The 14,134-nt window shown below is 36.1% G+C and overlaps 1 protein-coding gene across 1 annotated transcript in view; it reads left to right on the plus strand.

Moving 5' to 3' along the window:
* The window catches only part of YWHAZ (tyrosine 3-monooxygenase/tryptophan 5-monooxygenase activation protein zeta), a 31,687-nt gene extending 18,785 nt beyond the window's left edge, over positions 1-12,902 (plus strand). Inside the window, exons 3-6 of the mRNA XM_036072723.2 lie at positions 6,996-7,119; positions 7,680-7,843; positions 7,921-8,016; positions 10,819-12,902. Of these exons, the coding sequence (XP_035928616.1) occupies positions 6,996-7,119; positions 7,680-7,843; positions 7,921-8,016; positions 10,819-10,878 (444 nt within the window). The 3' untranslated portion in view covers positions 10,879-12,902. The remainder of the gene's footprint in view (positions 1-6,995; positions 7,120-7,679; positions 7,844-7,920; positions 8,017-10,818) is intronic.
* The last annotated feature ends 1,232 nt before the right edge of the window (positions 12,903-14,134 follow it).

A 14,134-nucleotide genomic window follows, 5' to 3' on the forward strand; every position in this document is an offset into this window, starting at 1 on the left:
GTCTGGAACTAAGGTGGGTTTCTGGGATGTTGGTGGGTTGGCTGGTTAAGGTGTCATTTTAAAGTTAATTATAGTGCAAATATTTCCTATGATAACTTATTTACTTGATTAGTTTAGACAGTACTTGAAAGAAAATAGTTGGTTAGAGAATGCTAGTTCAGATTAGACTGTTCTGTCCTCCAAAGGGTATCCCTTCTTGCCCTGTTCTAAATGCTTTCTATATATATATATATTTTTTTTTTTTTTTTTTATTTGCGAGAGAGAGAATGAGAGAGAGCATGAGAGGGAGGAGGGTCAGAGGGAGAAGCAGACTCCCTGCTGAGCAGGGAGCCTGATGTGGGACTCGATCCCGGGACTCCAGGATCATGACCTGAGCCGAAGGCAGTCGCTTAACCAACTGAGCCACCCAGGCGCCCCTGCTTTCTATATATTAACTCACATTATTTTACCCCTCTTAATAGTTACACAGATTTAGATTACTGAATTCAAAGTGTTAAAAATGAGATTACAAGAGCCACTAGAGCAGATTTTTGAATGTCAAGATCTCATGTGTTATATCTGAATAGAGTGCCTGCTCTGTCAGGAACTATGATTTTCCTATTTATACTCTCATTTAGACCTCATAGCAGCCTTTTGAAGTAGATTTTCATGTTGATCATTTATATAACTAGATTTTCATTTAGTTTTATAGATTAGCTCTGAGAGATTAATTTGCCCAATATTTCAAAATTAATGATGAGAGAGGCATTCAAAGTCTGTCTGATTTTAGAGTTTATGCTTTATTACACCAAGCTGATGCTCTAGGAAGTGCTTGGATACCCAGAGATTAGGGTCTTGCTACCAATTAAGGTAGTAGTTTTGGTGTTTTAGGTGGTTTCTAGTCTAATTGTTGCCTAAGGTGATGTTTTACTCTTAATTTCAGACTATAATCATACTAAAGGACCAGTGGTATGGTATATCAGTAGAATAGAGAGAGACTTTTCAGTTTATAAACCTTTCATTAGAAATATTTGACCACAGCCAGGATTGAATGTTAAGTTCTTGTTAATGAAGAAGGCAGGTTGAACCTACCCCAGGAAGGGCAGTCAGAACCAAATGACATGTTTATATGGTTCCTTAATTTGAATACACTCCAAAGTCAAAGCATTTATGGTATGTAGATCATCCTTTGATCAAAGCATGTGTTAGAAACTTGCTAATATATTCTGCTCTGGTAAATTGACTGGTTTGGGGGGGAAAGTCATTACTTGTCCCCATATATCTTAAGTGTTTTCACAACCTAAGAGGTTAATTGTGCCTGTAAAGAGAGAAAAGTCTTTTTAAGATCTCAAGGGTCACATAATTTATCCATTGATAGATTGTTTCAGTGTCTTTTCTTAAGAACATATCATTTAGCACTGGATTATGAACCATTTACAGAAAGATGTTGAATATGGGCTTCTAATAGCATCTTGCTGCTTCCTATCCCATTTTACCTTATATATATATAAAGTCAGAATATGCGTTCACTCTAATTTCGCAAATTAATCATAGATATTTTTGAAAGTGTTGGCCATGGTATCTTTAAAAGACAGTGGTTGTCATCAAAAGCAGATTTTTAAATTGCTGAGGCAATACCGTGAATTTTTTAATCAAATTATATTTTAGCAAGATTCATACAGATTATATAGCCTCGGTGCTTGAGTGTAAGATGTTCTTTAATTTTGTGTTTGACTTAAATATCCTTTTCCATTTTAATTACATTTGGATTAGAAAGTTAATGTACTGTGTTATATGAAGAATTTTGTAAGTGGAGGTACATCAGTAGTCAGCCTACCCTTTGTTTATGATTGGAAGTTGTAATGTCTCATCTACCACTTATATAATGCTGTTTCCCCTTAGAAATTCAGATTCTTAACAGTGTCCCAGAGTAATCATCACTTTCATTATACTATAGTAGATGAATGAAGTTTAGAAGGTTGCATTATATATTGAGTAGGATATTCTCAAGTTTTTGTATTTTTTGAAAATAGCTATTAGTCCTTTCCTCTATTTGATTTTTAAATTTGCTCACCTCCAATTTTTTCCTTGTCACTGCTGCTTTCTGATAAGTGCTCATTCCTTTTTCCTTTTGTTCTTACTCTTTCCATCTTGGTCTTCCTACTTTGCCTCTTTCCTGTGGCTTCTAAATCTGGAAAATGTATATTTTATTTTTCTTTGGTCAATTTGACAAATTAACATACTTAATCACTTCTTTAGTGCTAAAACTAACTTAATTGAATGAACTCTGTATCTTCCATATCTTACATTAGAGTTGAATGAAACCACATCTGATTTATGAATCTATAAAATACCCCAAGTAATCACCTTATTTTTCCTTAAAATCTCTGTAAGAGTAGGTGGAGCTATTTGATTAGGTGGCTTATTCCAAGTTTGGACCACTCATACAAATCTCTCTTATTGAGCAGAAATCTGCCTCTTGCTGAACTTAACTAGTCTTGTCTAGAGCCATTCTTTCAATTTTCATGACAAGTTTCTAGTTTCTTTACCATTCTTGCTTGCTTTCTTGGATATTCTCCAGTTTGTCAATGCCTGTCTTGATAAATTTCTTAAAGAAGCAATATACTATAGCTTTGGTCTCATTATACATTATAGAACTGAATCATTTTCCTTAATTTTGATTCCTAATTGTATTAATATCTTGGAATCACATTATCCTTTTTCGTAGGTATAGCACCCTATTAGGGCAGAAGAAAATGTAGCATAATTGTAGTAGTACAGGTCAGATTGCCTAGTTGGAGTTGTACCTTCACACGTTGAGCTGGGCCCCATTGTCTTCTGTAGGGTAGTTTAGTTTCTCATGGGTAGGTTTATGAAAGGATCAAATTAAAGTAAGTATTAGAAGTGTTATCTTTATTATTGAAATAGCTTTATAAACTTTTCTCTTGTCTGTTGCTGCATAACCATTCAAAACATAGTAACTTAAAACAATGATTTATTCCTTCTTGTGATCCTGCGGTTTGCCTCAACTGCAGCTCTTCACATGGTATTGGCTGGAGTCACTCATTGCTGCATTTGACTGGGGCTGAAACACCTGAATGGCTTTACCTAACATGTCCCATTCCTGGGGCTAGCTTGGCCTTTCTCTCCAGCAGGGTAGTTTGACTTTTTATATGGAGCCTAGGGTTCCAAGAGCAAAAGGGGAGGGAGGCAGCCAGTCTTCTTGGGTTAAGCTCAGAAATGGAACTCAGTCCCTTCCACTGCATTCTCTTGGTCAAAGCAAGTCATCAAAGTTAGCCCGGACTCAGGAGAAAGGAAATAAATTCCACATCTTGACAAGAGGAGGAATGGCATATGTGTACAGGGATGGCAAGGGAGTTAGTGGAGGCTATCTTTGGAGATTGTCTACCACAATTCTGTTTTTTCCTAGCCAATTGAACCAAGTGTTAGCCCTTTTATTTAATCTTTAATAATATTTATTTAAATATTTATTTAATCTTTAATATCCAGTCTGTCTTCTTGTGTTTTAAGTTTTAATGGTTCTTAGAGTTTTGTCATCAGAAGATACAATAGACAAAAGTATGCCATTTATCCCGTTCTCAGCTTTTTACTTGTGACAGCTTTATTGAAGTATAACTGACATACAAAGAACTGCACATTTTTGTAGTGTACAGTTTAATGAGCTTGCTTTCTCAGCTTGTAGTCAGCATTTCACTAGAAACATTTGTTTGCCACTGTTGATACTTAACTCTTGGTCCTTTTGGTCTATCGTTGGGTCAGTAAGCTGCTTGATGACTGTTGTCTTGCCTTCCTATTACTTGTAGTTTCTGGTTAATATCTTTTAAAGTTGTTTCTGTTACTGCTAAAGCAGTGTTCACTTTGGGGGAAGAGGTGCTTAACTACTGTTTAAAAAATTTTCCTTTTGAGTTACACACGATGTTACTAGGGATATAGAAGTTAGTACTCATAAAAGATGTGTTACTAAAGATGGGTTGTAACATTTCTTGTCACCTTGACTACACGTGTTTGTGGCCTTCATCTTGACATAGAATGGGTTAAAGTCATTGGAAAGTTGAAGGGGGACGTCTGGGTGGCTCAGTCTTTAAGCATCTGCCTTCAGTTCAGGTCATGGTCCCAGGGTCCTGGGATCGAGCCCCGCATCGGGCTCCCTGCTCAGCGGGAAGCCTACTTCTCCCTCTCCCACTCCCTCTGCTTGTGTTCCCCCTCTTGCTGTGTCTCTCTCTGTCAAATAAAGAAAATCTTTTAAAAAAAAAAAAGCAAAGTTGAAGGACGTGACTAGGCAATGTTATTCTCAGTTTCATTTGTCTTCCTTGCTAGACCACTTAACACAAAGTTAGAGACGACCTTGCCCACCATTTATTTCTCAGTGTTTAGCACAGGGGCATTTAAATATTTGGAGAATTAAGTGAATGTGAAAAATAGGTTTAAGCAGTAAAATATGAAATAGAACTGCATAAGTGAAAAATAACTTTCATGTTTGGGCTTAGTTATTGTCAGTTTTATTTGAAGATATTTTAGTATAATCTTATGTAAATGAGTCAAAGACTTGTATATGGAGCCTTCTTTAAATTTATATATTTTTCTCTTGCTGTTTGAAGTTATTTGTGAATTCTGGTTAGTCACGTTATTACTTTTTCTTTAGTTAGACTTCATAGTCTAACCTTCAGCTTAGCCAGTCGGAAATTGAATTTACCATTTGAAGTGTGGAATGCCACCATTTACTAGACTGACTCCAAAGCCATTATGCTATACCATCTTCCATAGTTGAATGAATAATGTATTTTGTATTAAGATATAAAACTTGAAAAGGCCTGGTCATTTGTTTCTTACGTGAAAAATTCATATTCACTTAAGTGAAAAATCCACTTACTATATTAAATGGAACTATCTTCTGTTTTTGAGGCAGATCCCAAAAGAGCTGCCATAGTCAGTTTTCAGAGAGCGCTTATGGGGGCGCCTGGGTGGCTCAGTCGTTAAGCGTCTGCCTTCAGCTCAGGTCATGGTCCCAGGGTCCTGGGATCGAGCCCCGCGTCGGGCTCCCTGCTCAGCGGGGAGCCTGCTTCTCCCTCTCCCATTCCCCCTGCTTGTGTCCCTTCTCTCACTGTCTCTCTGTCAAATAAATAAAATAAAATCTTTAAAAATAAAAATAGAAAAAGAGTGCTTATGTCCTAAAGAGCGTGGTGTTCAAAGGACAAACGCAGCTGAGAGGCCTTTGAATATGAAGGTATGGGTGTGGTATAATAAAGTTTTTGTTATCCTAACCAAAGTGTTCATCTGATTTTAGGCCAGTAGTTTCAAATACTGGTTAATAACCACAGGAAACGTAGTAGTTTGACTTCTCACCTTGACCCCTAGTTTGACTTCTCACCTTGACCCCCTTCCAATAATGCAGTGCAGCTTGGCCCTACTGCCATGTTGGCCCCTACCCACTTCATGTGGGTATCTGTAGCTTCAAACTGTTTGGCATATAAGTAGACTAAACTGCGTGACTGCCAGAAGGACAGAAACCAAGAATCAAGAATTCGATAACTCTTCTTGTAAAAATGGACTAGTTGGGGCTAAGCCCAGTTGAAAACTGATTTTCACCTTGATTCCTAGGGTATTTTTAGCTAGGAGGAAAATTGGGGGTGGTGAGAATGGTTTTGTTTTTTGAGTATTTTTATTAACATTTGCCTAATTGTACTACTGGAATTATCTTTTTTCCTCTTAAAAGAAAAAAAAACTCACTAGTTTTTTGTGCCTTCTCCCCTTAATACAACGATCTGATTTTTTTTTTTTTGCTTTAAATCAATTGTAGAATATAATTATTAGCATGCTAGGATTTAAATTAGTTTAGATTGTTAATAGTTTTAAACAAAATTATACAGGATGAAATTTTATCTGTTGGTATGGTCTGTAAATATGTATTTTATTAGCTAAAAATCACTTTAAGGAAATTAATAAAAGGTTTACTCTTCAGATCTGTAATTCTCATAAACCTATCTACCACTGTCTTTATTTAGTTTTTTTAAAGATTTATTTACTTGAGAGAGGGAGAGAGCAAGCAGGGAGAGGGTGAGGGAGACAAGAATCTCCAGCAGGCCCCTTGCTGAGTGGGGAGCCTGGTGGGGAGCTGGATCTCACAACCCTGAAATCATGACCTGAGCCAAAACCAGAGTGTGACGCTTACGACTGTGCCACCCAGGCGCCCCATACCACTGTCTTAACTTTAATTAGGAACAATAAAACTTTGACTTTGAACAACTTGGTACCTGTTGTGAGGTTTTGCTTGAATTGTGTTCTAAATGACGTTAATTTTGTTCTGCTTTCTCGGTTATGGACTCTGGTAGTGTCTCTTAACATGATTGGTTTTTGCTTGAGTCATAATCCTCCGAGAGTCCCAAAAATTTATCTCTTGTGTTCTTTCCATTCTAATGACTACCTTGAAAATGGAAAGTTTGTCAACTTAGTAGAAAAAGCTTGTTATGAGCTCTCATGCTTTCACATTCACTGAAGCATGTGGTCTTTATCAGCATGTAAACAGATAGTACTGTGCGGGGGAGGCACATACTCAAAATGTGTCCTTAAGTAATAAACTCAACACTAACTTCACTTTTTAAGCATTGCTACCCAAAGCATTCTGCTTTTTAAAAGATTTTTTTTTTTTTTAAAGATTTTATTTATTTATTTGACAGAGACAGCGAGAGTAGGAACACAAGCAGGGGGAGTGGGAGAGGGAGAAGCAGGCTTCCTGCAGAGCAGGGAGCCCAATGCAGGGCTCGATCCCAGGACCCTGGGATCATGACCTGAGCTGAAGGCAGCCACTTAACGACTGAGCCACCCAGGCGCCCTAAAGCATTCTGCTTTTAAACCACAAATTTATGAGCCTACTGCAGTTCAACTATTGTACTCTGGTAATAATTGGGTATTAGGCTGTATGTAGTATGCTGTTAAGAAGTGAAGATTTTTTCAGTCTTGTAAATATTCTTATTGTGACTGTTTCTTTTCTTCCAAAGTCTCTTTTGGAAAAGTTTTTGATCCCCAATGCTTCACAAGCAGAGAGCAAAGTCTTCTATTTGAAAATGAAAGGAGACTACTACCGTTACTTGGCCGAGGTTGCTGCTGGTGATGACAAGAAAGGTAAACTGTTTTTAAACATGTTTGTTTAACTTGTATAAAATAACACAGTATGGAAGTAGTCTCTCTGAAATGTAAATGTAAACAGTCCTGAGAATGTATACCTACTGCCTAATACTGGTGTTCTAAAATGCATGCTTGTTGAAAAGCCAATTTTGTGCATAGGAATGTTTCCTCACAATTTTTTTTTTTTTAAGATTTTATTTATCATGACCTGAGCCGAAGGCAGATGCTTAACGACTGAGCCACCCAGGCGCCCCGTTTCCTCACAATTTTAAGAGAGAGTGATCACAGCGTAACTATAGAGCAGTGAAAACTAGTTATTAATTCTGAGATGATTGCAAGAGTTGTTGTATTGACAGTGACCAATGGTTAGTGTGGTGGTGTTCCTTCGAGAAGCCTTTTTTTCTTCTTTTTTTTTTTTTAATTTAAGATCCTCATTCAGTCAAGGTTGCTACAGCTTAGTATTTCAGAGCATACCATTGGATATTAAAGGTCTGGCTTGAGGGGTGAAGATGAAGTGCAAACTTTGTCGATACGTTTTGGCATGTTTTATTTTCCAGGGATTGTGGATCAGTCACAACAAGCGTACCAAGAAGCTTTTGAAATCAGCAAAAAGGAAATGCAACCAACACATCCTATTAGATTGGGTCTGGCCCTTAACTTCTCTGTGTTCTATTACGAAATTCTGAACTCCCCGGAGAAAGCTTGCTCTCTTGCAAAGACAGTACGTATTTTACCTGTTTTGTGGAAATTTAGTAATCCTCATTATTTGAGCACTGAAATGTCCTTCTTTCATCATAGGCTTTTGATGAAGCCATTGCTGAACTTGATACATTAAGTGAAGAGTCCTACAAAGACAGCACGCTAATAATGCAATTACTGAGAGACAACTTGACAGTAAGTACATGACAGCGTCATGAATGGCCAGTGTGGTTGAAATTATGTTCTATAGATTATTACAAGGAATATTTCTGGTCTCTTTATTGAATATAAAATTGTATCAGCTATTAAAGCTATGAAGAAAAACTGCCTTATAGAAACTAAGATTAGATCAAGGACCAAAAATGTATACTTTAGTTAGTTACATATCTATTGTTAGAGTTTTAGTTCTTAAAATAATTTTGTAAGCCCTGGTTTTGGACTTTCAATCACGTAGGCTGTTTTATTTTCCAATTCAATTTGGGTGTTTCCATTTGTTCCATTTTAGTCACAGAATAGTTTTTATTATCAAAATTATACAAGTTCTCTTCATGTTTAAATTCCATTAAAAATGGTTTTCTTGGGGCACCTGGGTGGCTCAGTCAGTTAAGTGTCTGCCTTTGGCTCAGGTCATGATCCTGGGGTCCTGGGATCAAGCCCCATGTCATGTTCCTTGCTCAGCAGTGAGCCTGCTTCTCCTCCTCCTCCCCATTCGTGCTCTCTCTGTCTCTCACTCATTCTCTATCTCAAATAAATAAATAAAACCTTTTTTAAAAAAAATGGTTTTCTTGACCATAAAGTTGCTTCCATATTTATACAGCTATGGTACTCCATCAGTAACTTCAGTTAAAAAATTTCATATACCTTACGGAATTCAAATGGAGATCTATTTTGCCTAGCTAGCCTCTTAATAAAAAAATTTAAAAAAAAGACTTGTTATGGAATGTCATGCTTATCCTTAGCATACTCCAGACTGAGAAAAAAGAACTGTAATGCTATTATCACATTGAAAAAACCTACAGTAATTCCTTAATAATGTTTAATATCTAAACAGTACTCATTCAAGTTGTTTCTTTTTTAAATTGTCTTTAATAAACAGTTTTTTATTTGAATTGGGATCCAAATAAAGTCTACACCTTGCAAAGTGGTTGATATGTCTCTTTAGTCCCATAGGTTTCCCCATTCTCCTTCAGATAAATACTGACTTTGAAGTTTTGAATCTTAGGTGAAAAAGTTATCAAGTACCTGCTGTGCCAGGTAATGAGAGCTAGGAGTGAAGAGTTGCAATGTAGAGCCTGAGGACTGTATATCCTTTTATACATTTCACTTCCAGCTTTATTCTAATTCACTGCCAATTTTCTGAACCAGGTCTATATTCTGGTGTTATTATCATCATCAAAGAGTTTTTTGAACCACATTGTATACTTTGTTATTATTAAACACTTAAAATTATTTTAGAAAGTGTAACTGGGAGCTACTTACAAATTTATGGGATTTTTATTTTCGTCAAGAGAATAACCTGTAGTTTCTTAAAGAATGAATTTTTTATGTCAAAGGAAAGAAGCACTTTGTTAGGTATTTTTAATATTAAGAATTTTCCTATTTTCTGATTTGAAGTGATGTTGTCATTCCTAAAAGGTAAAAATTGAGACCTACTTGCTGTTACATTGTCATCACTTTTTGAGAGGGCCTGGCTTGAAATACATACTTCCAGCTGATTTGGTTATTATTATAGCATGAAAGAGCATACTCCCAACAACTGAAAAGAACCAAGGATTGCATTCCGATTCTGTTACTAATTACTGTGTGTCTTCTCTGAGCCTTAGTAATATCACCTGTTATCATTATAGGTTGATTGGATCATTTATCTGTTAAATTTTGCCAAAACTACCTAGTATTTGAGATTGGATGTGATGGACTAAATTGCCAACACATAACCCTGGTAGAAAAATGTATCAACTTTTTCAGGTGTTTATGGAAAATTTGAGAATCCTAGAAGGTTAAAACTGGGAAGAGATGTTAGAAGATAATTTCATCTTACAAAACCCGTTTAACAGGAACACACAGACTTCCAGAGGTCATTTAGCTTAATATGACCTTGGAAGAAATCTCCTTTCCAGGGCAGAGATCTATTTGGTTAATAAAGCTAATAGATGATTTGGGAGTTAGAAAAGTATTATTGCATTTTTTTCCTTCATTTTTCATTGTATAAGCAGTCCTTTTATAATTACATCTAAAAGTCATTATGGACTGTTAAGACTTGTAAAATATACTAATTTTTGAAGAAGCTGAAATAATTTTGAGATTTTTTTTAACCTGCAAAATTAACATTAATGAAAAAAATTAATAGAATCCATCCATAGTCTTAACACTATGGGACAATTCAGTTTTTACCTCTTAGAAGATTGGGTTCTGACCATACTGTTTTCTGTTCAACTATTTATTTTGAATGCTATAGATTCAAAAGGTATGTTTTTCTAAGCTAAAAACATTAGAAAAGCTAAATTTGTAATTTAATTCAGACTTGATATTCTCACTCTTGAATTTCATGGAGTGTGAGATTCTCTTTGCAGTGGGAGTCTCATGTTGTACGAAAGAAATCAACCTGAGCTTGAACTTGGGTTTGAATTAAGATGATTCTCGTTTAGGTACACTAAACTTAAACATCCGTCTCTCATATTGGGGCTATTCAGAGCAGTTTGATATTCTCATTTTTGTAGCACTTCTGTATTTTTTATTTTGCTTTCTCTTCTATGATAACCAAGAGTTTCTTGTTATCTGACTTTATTTGAAGACAACTTGCTTTGTACTTAGAGTGTTGACACAAAAAGGTTAGGGAGAAAATGAGGGTGTTTTATATCTTGAAGCTGTCTTCATTGCTGTAATCTTTTAAAGAAAGCTTTCAGCAAAAGCTGTGGTTATATTCTGGTAACTATGACAAATTTATTAAGATTTTTTTCAAACTGAAACATGCTGAAAAATCTTTCCTTCTTTTGCCAGTTGTGGACATCGGACACCCAAGGAGACGAAGCTGAAGCAGGAGAAGGAGGGGAAAATTAACCGGCCTTCCAACTTTTGTCTGCCTCATTCTAAAATTTACACAGTAGACCATTTGTCATCCATGCTGTCCCACAAATAGTTTTTTGTTTACGATTTATGACAGGTTTATGTTACTTCTATTTGAATTTCTATATTTCCCATGTGGTTTTTATGTTGAATATTAGGGGAGTAGAGCCAGTTAACATTTAGGGAGTTATCTGTTTTCATCTTGAGGTGGCCAATATGGGGATGTGGAATTTTTATACTAGTTATAAATGTTTGGCATAGTACTTTTGGTACATTGTGGCTTCACAAGGGCCAGTGTTAAAACTGCTTCCATGTCTAAGCAAAGAAAACTGCCTACATATTGGTTTGTCCTGGTGGGGAATAAAAGGGATAATTGGTTCCAGATACAGGTGTAGTTTTTGTGGGTACTTTAAGGTTCGGAGCACTTACAAGGCTGTAGTAGAAATGGGTATTCTGTAGATATTACATATTGAACCATGAGTATCTGTGGAATACTCTCAGTGTGCACACCTTTGACTACAGTTGCAGAAGTGTTCCTTTAATTGTGACCCAATTTACTCTGGATAAGGGCAGAAACGGTTCACATTCCATTATTTGTAAAGTTACCTGCTGTTTGCTTTCATTATTTTTGCTACACTCCTTTTATTTGTATTTAAATGTTTTAGGCAACCTAAGAACAAATGTACAAGTAAAGACGCAGTAAAAATGAATTGCTTGATATCCATTACTTTATGTATATCAAGTACAGCAGCAAAATAAAAATCCCATGTATTTAACTTTTTTTAGGGTTTTTTGTTTTGTTTTGTTTTTTGTTTTGGGGTTTTTTTTTTGCTTTTGTGATTTTTTTTTTTTTTTTTTTTGATACTTGCCTAACATGCATGTGCTGTAAAAATAGTTAACAGGGAAATAACTTGAGATGATGGCTAGCTTTGTTTAATGTCTTATGAAATTTTCATGAACAATCCAAGCATAATTGTTAAGAACACGTGTATCAAGTTCATGTAAGTGGAATAAAAGTTTTATGAATGGACTTTTCAACTACTTTCTCTACAGCTTTTCATGTAAATTAGTCTTCTGGTTCTGAAACTTCTCTAAATTGTACATTTTTGGAAATTTATTCCTTATTCCCTCTTGGCAGCTAATGGGCTTTTACCAAGTTTAAATACAAAGTTTATCGTAACAAAATACTACTAATATAACTACTACTGTTCCCAACCATGTCCCATATTCCTCCCCTCCCCTGGGGGGGGGAGAAAGTTTTGTATTTTGTTTGTTTGGTTTTTGGGGGGTTTTTTTTGTTTTTTTTTGTTTTTTCAGAGACAGGGGATTGATTGGAAAAAAGTAATGTGTTCCATTTAAAATTTTGGTATACGGCATTTTCTAACTTAGGAAGCCACAATGTTCTTGGCCCATCATGACATTGGGTAGCATTAAGTTTTGTGCTTCCAAATCACTTTTGTTTTTAAGAATTTCTTGATATTGTTATAGCCTGCCTTCAATTTTGATCCTTTATTCTATTTGTCAGGTGCACAGGATTACCTTTTTTAGCCTTCTGTCTTGTCACCAACCATTCCTACTTGGTGGCCGTGTACTTGGAAAAAAGGCCGCATGATCTTTCTGGCTCCACTCAGTGTCTAAGGATACCTTGCTTCCTTTGCTTGCATCCCACAAACTATTTCCCTCATCCTATTTACTGCAGCAAATCTCTCCTTAGTTGATGAGATTGTGTTTATCTCCTTGTAAGCCCTACCTATCCTGAATGGTCTGTCATTGTCTGCCTTTAAAATCCTTCCTCTTCCTCTCTTTAAATAATGATGGGGCTAAGTTATACCCAAAGCTCACCCTCAGACTATTTTCCTCAGTACCTTGCAGAAAACACCAAACAAAAATATCATTTTAAAAGAGGTGTATTTTTTTTTCTTTTAGAATGTAAGCTCCTCAAGAGCAGGGACAATGTTTTCTGTATGTTCTATTGTGCCTAGTACACTGTAAATGCTCAATAAATATTGATGACGGGAGGCAGTGAGTCTTGATGATAAGGGTGAGAAACGGAAATCCCAAATAACTGTTTTGTTGCTTGTTTTATTATGACCTCAGATTAAATTGGGAAATACCAGCCCTTTGGCACAGCTGTCCCAAATACTACATTCAAATAAAAGTGCAATGGAGGCCTTGGGGTCTTTCTTTCAAGGAGAAAAGATCTCTTATGCATTGGGGCAAAATAATCATCTTCATGGCTCTTTTTTTAAACTGATTTCTCCTGACCCCCAGGCCAAGGACATGAAGTAATCGTTTATAGCTAAGGAGCATTAAACTAGACTTGAGGGAGATGGATTTCATTCAAGTATAAATAAAAACTAAAGCTTGTCACATTTGCCTATTTATGTGCATTAGTCTTCTAAACTAGTTTGATTCTGAAATAAATTGTGATAATACTTAATATTAGCTGTTAATGTTTCTACGTACTAGTGCCCAATAGATGAAGGAAGATTCCAACCTGAGATTTTTTTTGCCTTGGGATTTGAATAATAAATTTTTATGACATTTCTTTAATTGTCCCAAATCCAGGCTTCATGTCTGTTTTTGTCACTATAACGATATTTCCAGGAAATTGGAGAAAACAACAACATATTTTCTGTGTGTGGAGTATTGGGATTGTTAAAAAAAAAATGTCTGCTTCACAGTTGTCCTTTTGAGAGAGGAGCCGCATTGAGATCAGTTGAAAGGATGGACTTGGCTACAGCTCTGACCTATGGTCCTAGCTTTTCCATTTAATAGTTCTGCTATTACGTCATGCTCTAAAGATCATAGAAATGGTGAGGGGTGAGGGGGGAGTATAAGAGAAAAAGAATGTCAAGTAGTTTAACTATAGGGCCTCAATTTTTTTCCTTCCTGTCTTCCCTACAAAATAGTCACCAATCCTGCCATGGCCCAAAACATACATAAAACTAATAATGGCCAGTTTGGAATCTGCAGTCTTAGATTATTTGTGGTTAAACCTGAATTTGAGAGTGAAACTTTGAATAATTGAACTCTTACCAACAGTGAAAAGCCTCTGGGTGCAAATCCAAGAATTTTGGAGACTTTCCAGCAGTGGCAGTTATCATTGAAACAGTTTCATATCTACATTAGGGGAGAACGGCACTTCATTTGGATGCAAGTACATTAATCACTGCATGAGAGTCTATACAGTGTCTTAGGAACTTCCTAACTGGTGCTGTGTACTGAGAAGATAGTCTTACACATTCCT

This window comes from Halichoerus grypus, chromosome 5 (genome assembly GCF_964656455.1).
Source record: "Halichoerus grypus chromosome 5, mHalGry1.hap1.1, whole genome shotgun sequence".
Taxonomy (NCBI): Eukaryota; Metazoa; Chordata; class Mammalia; order Carnivora; family Phocidae; genus Halichoerus; species Halichoerus grypus.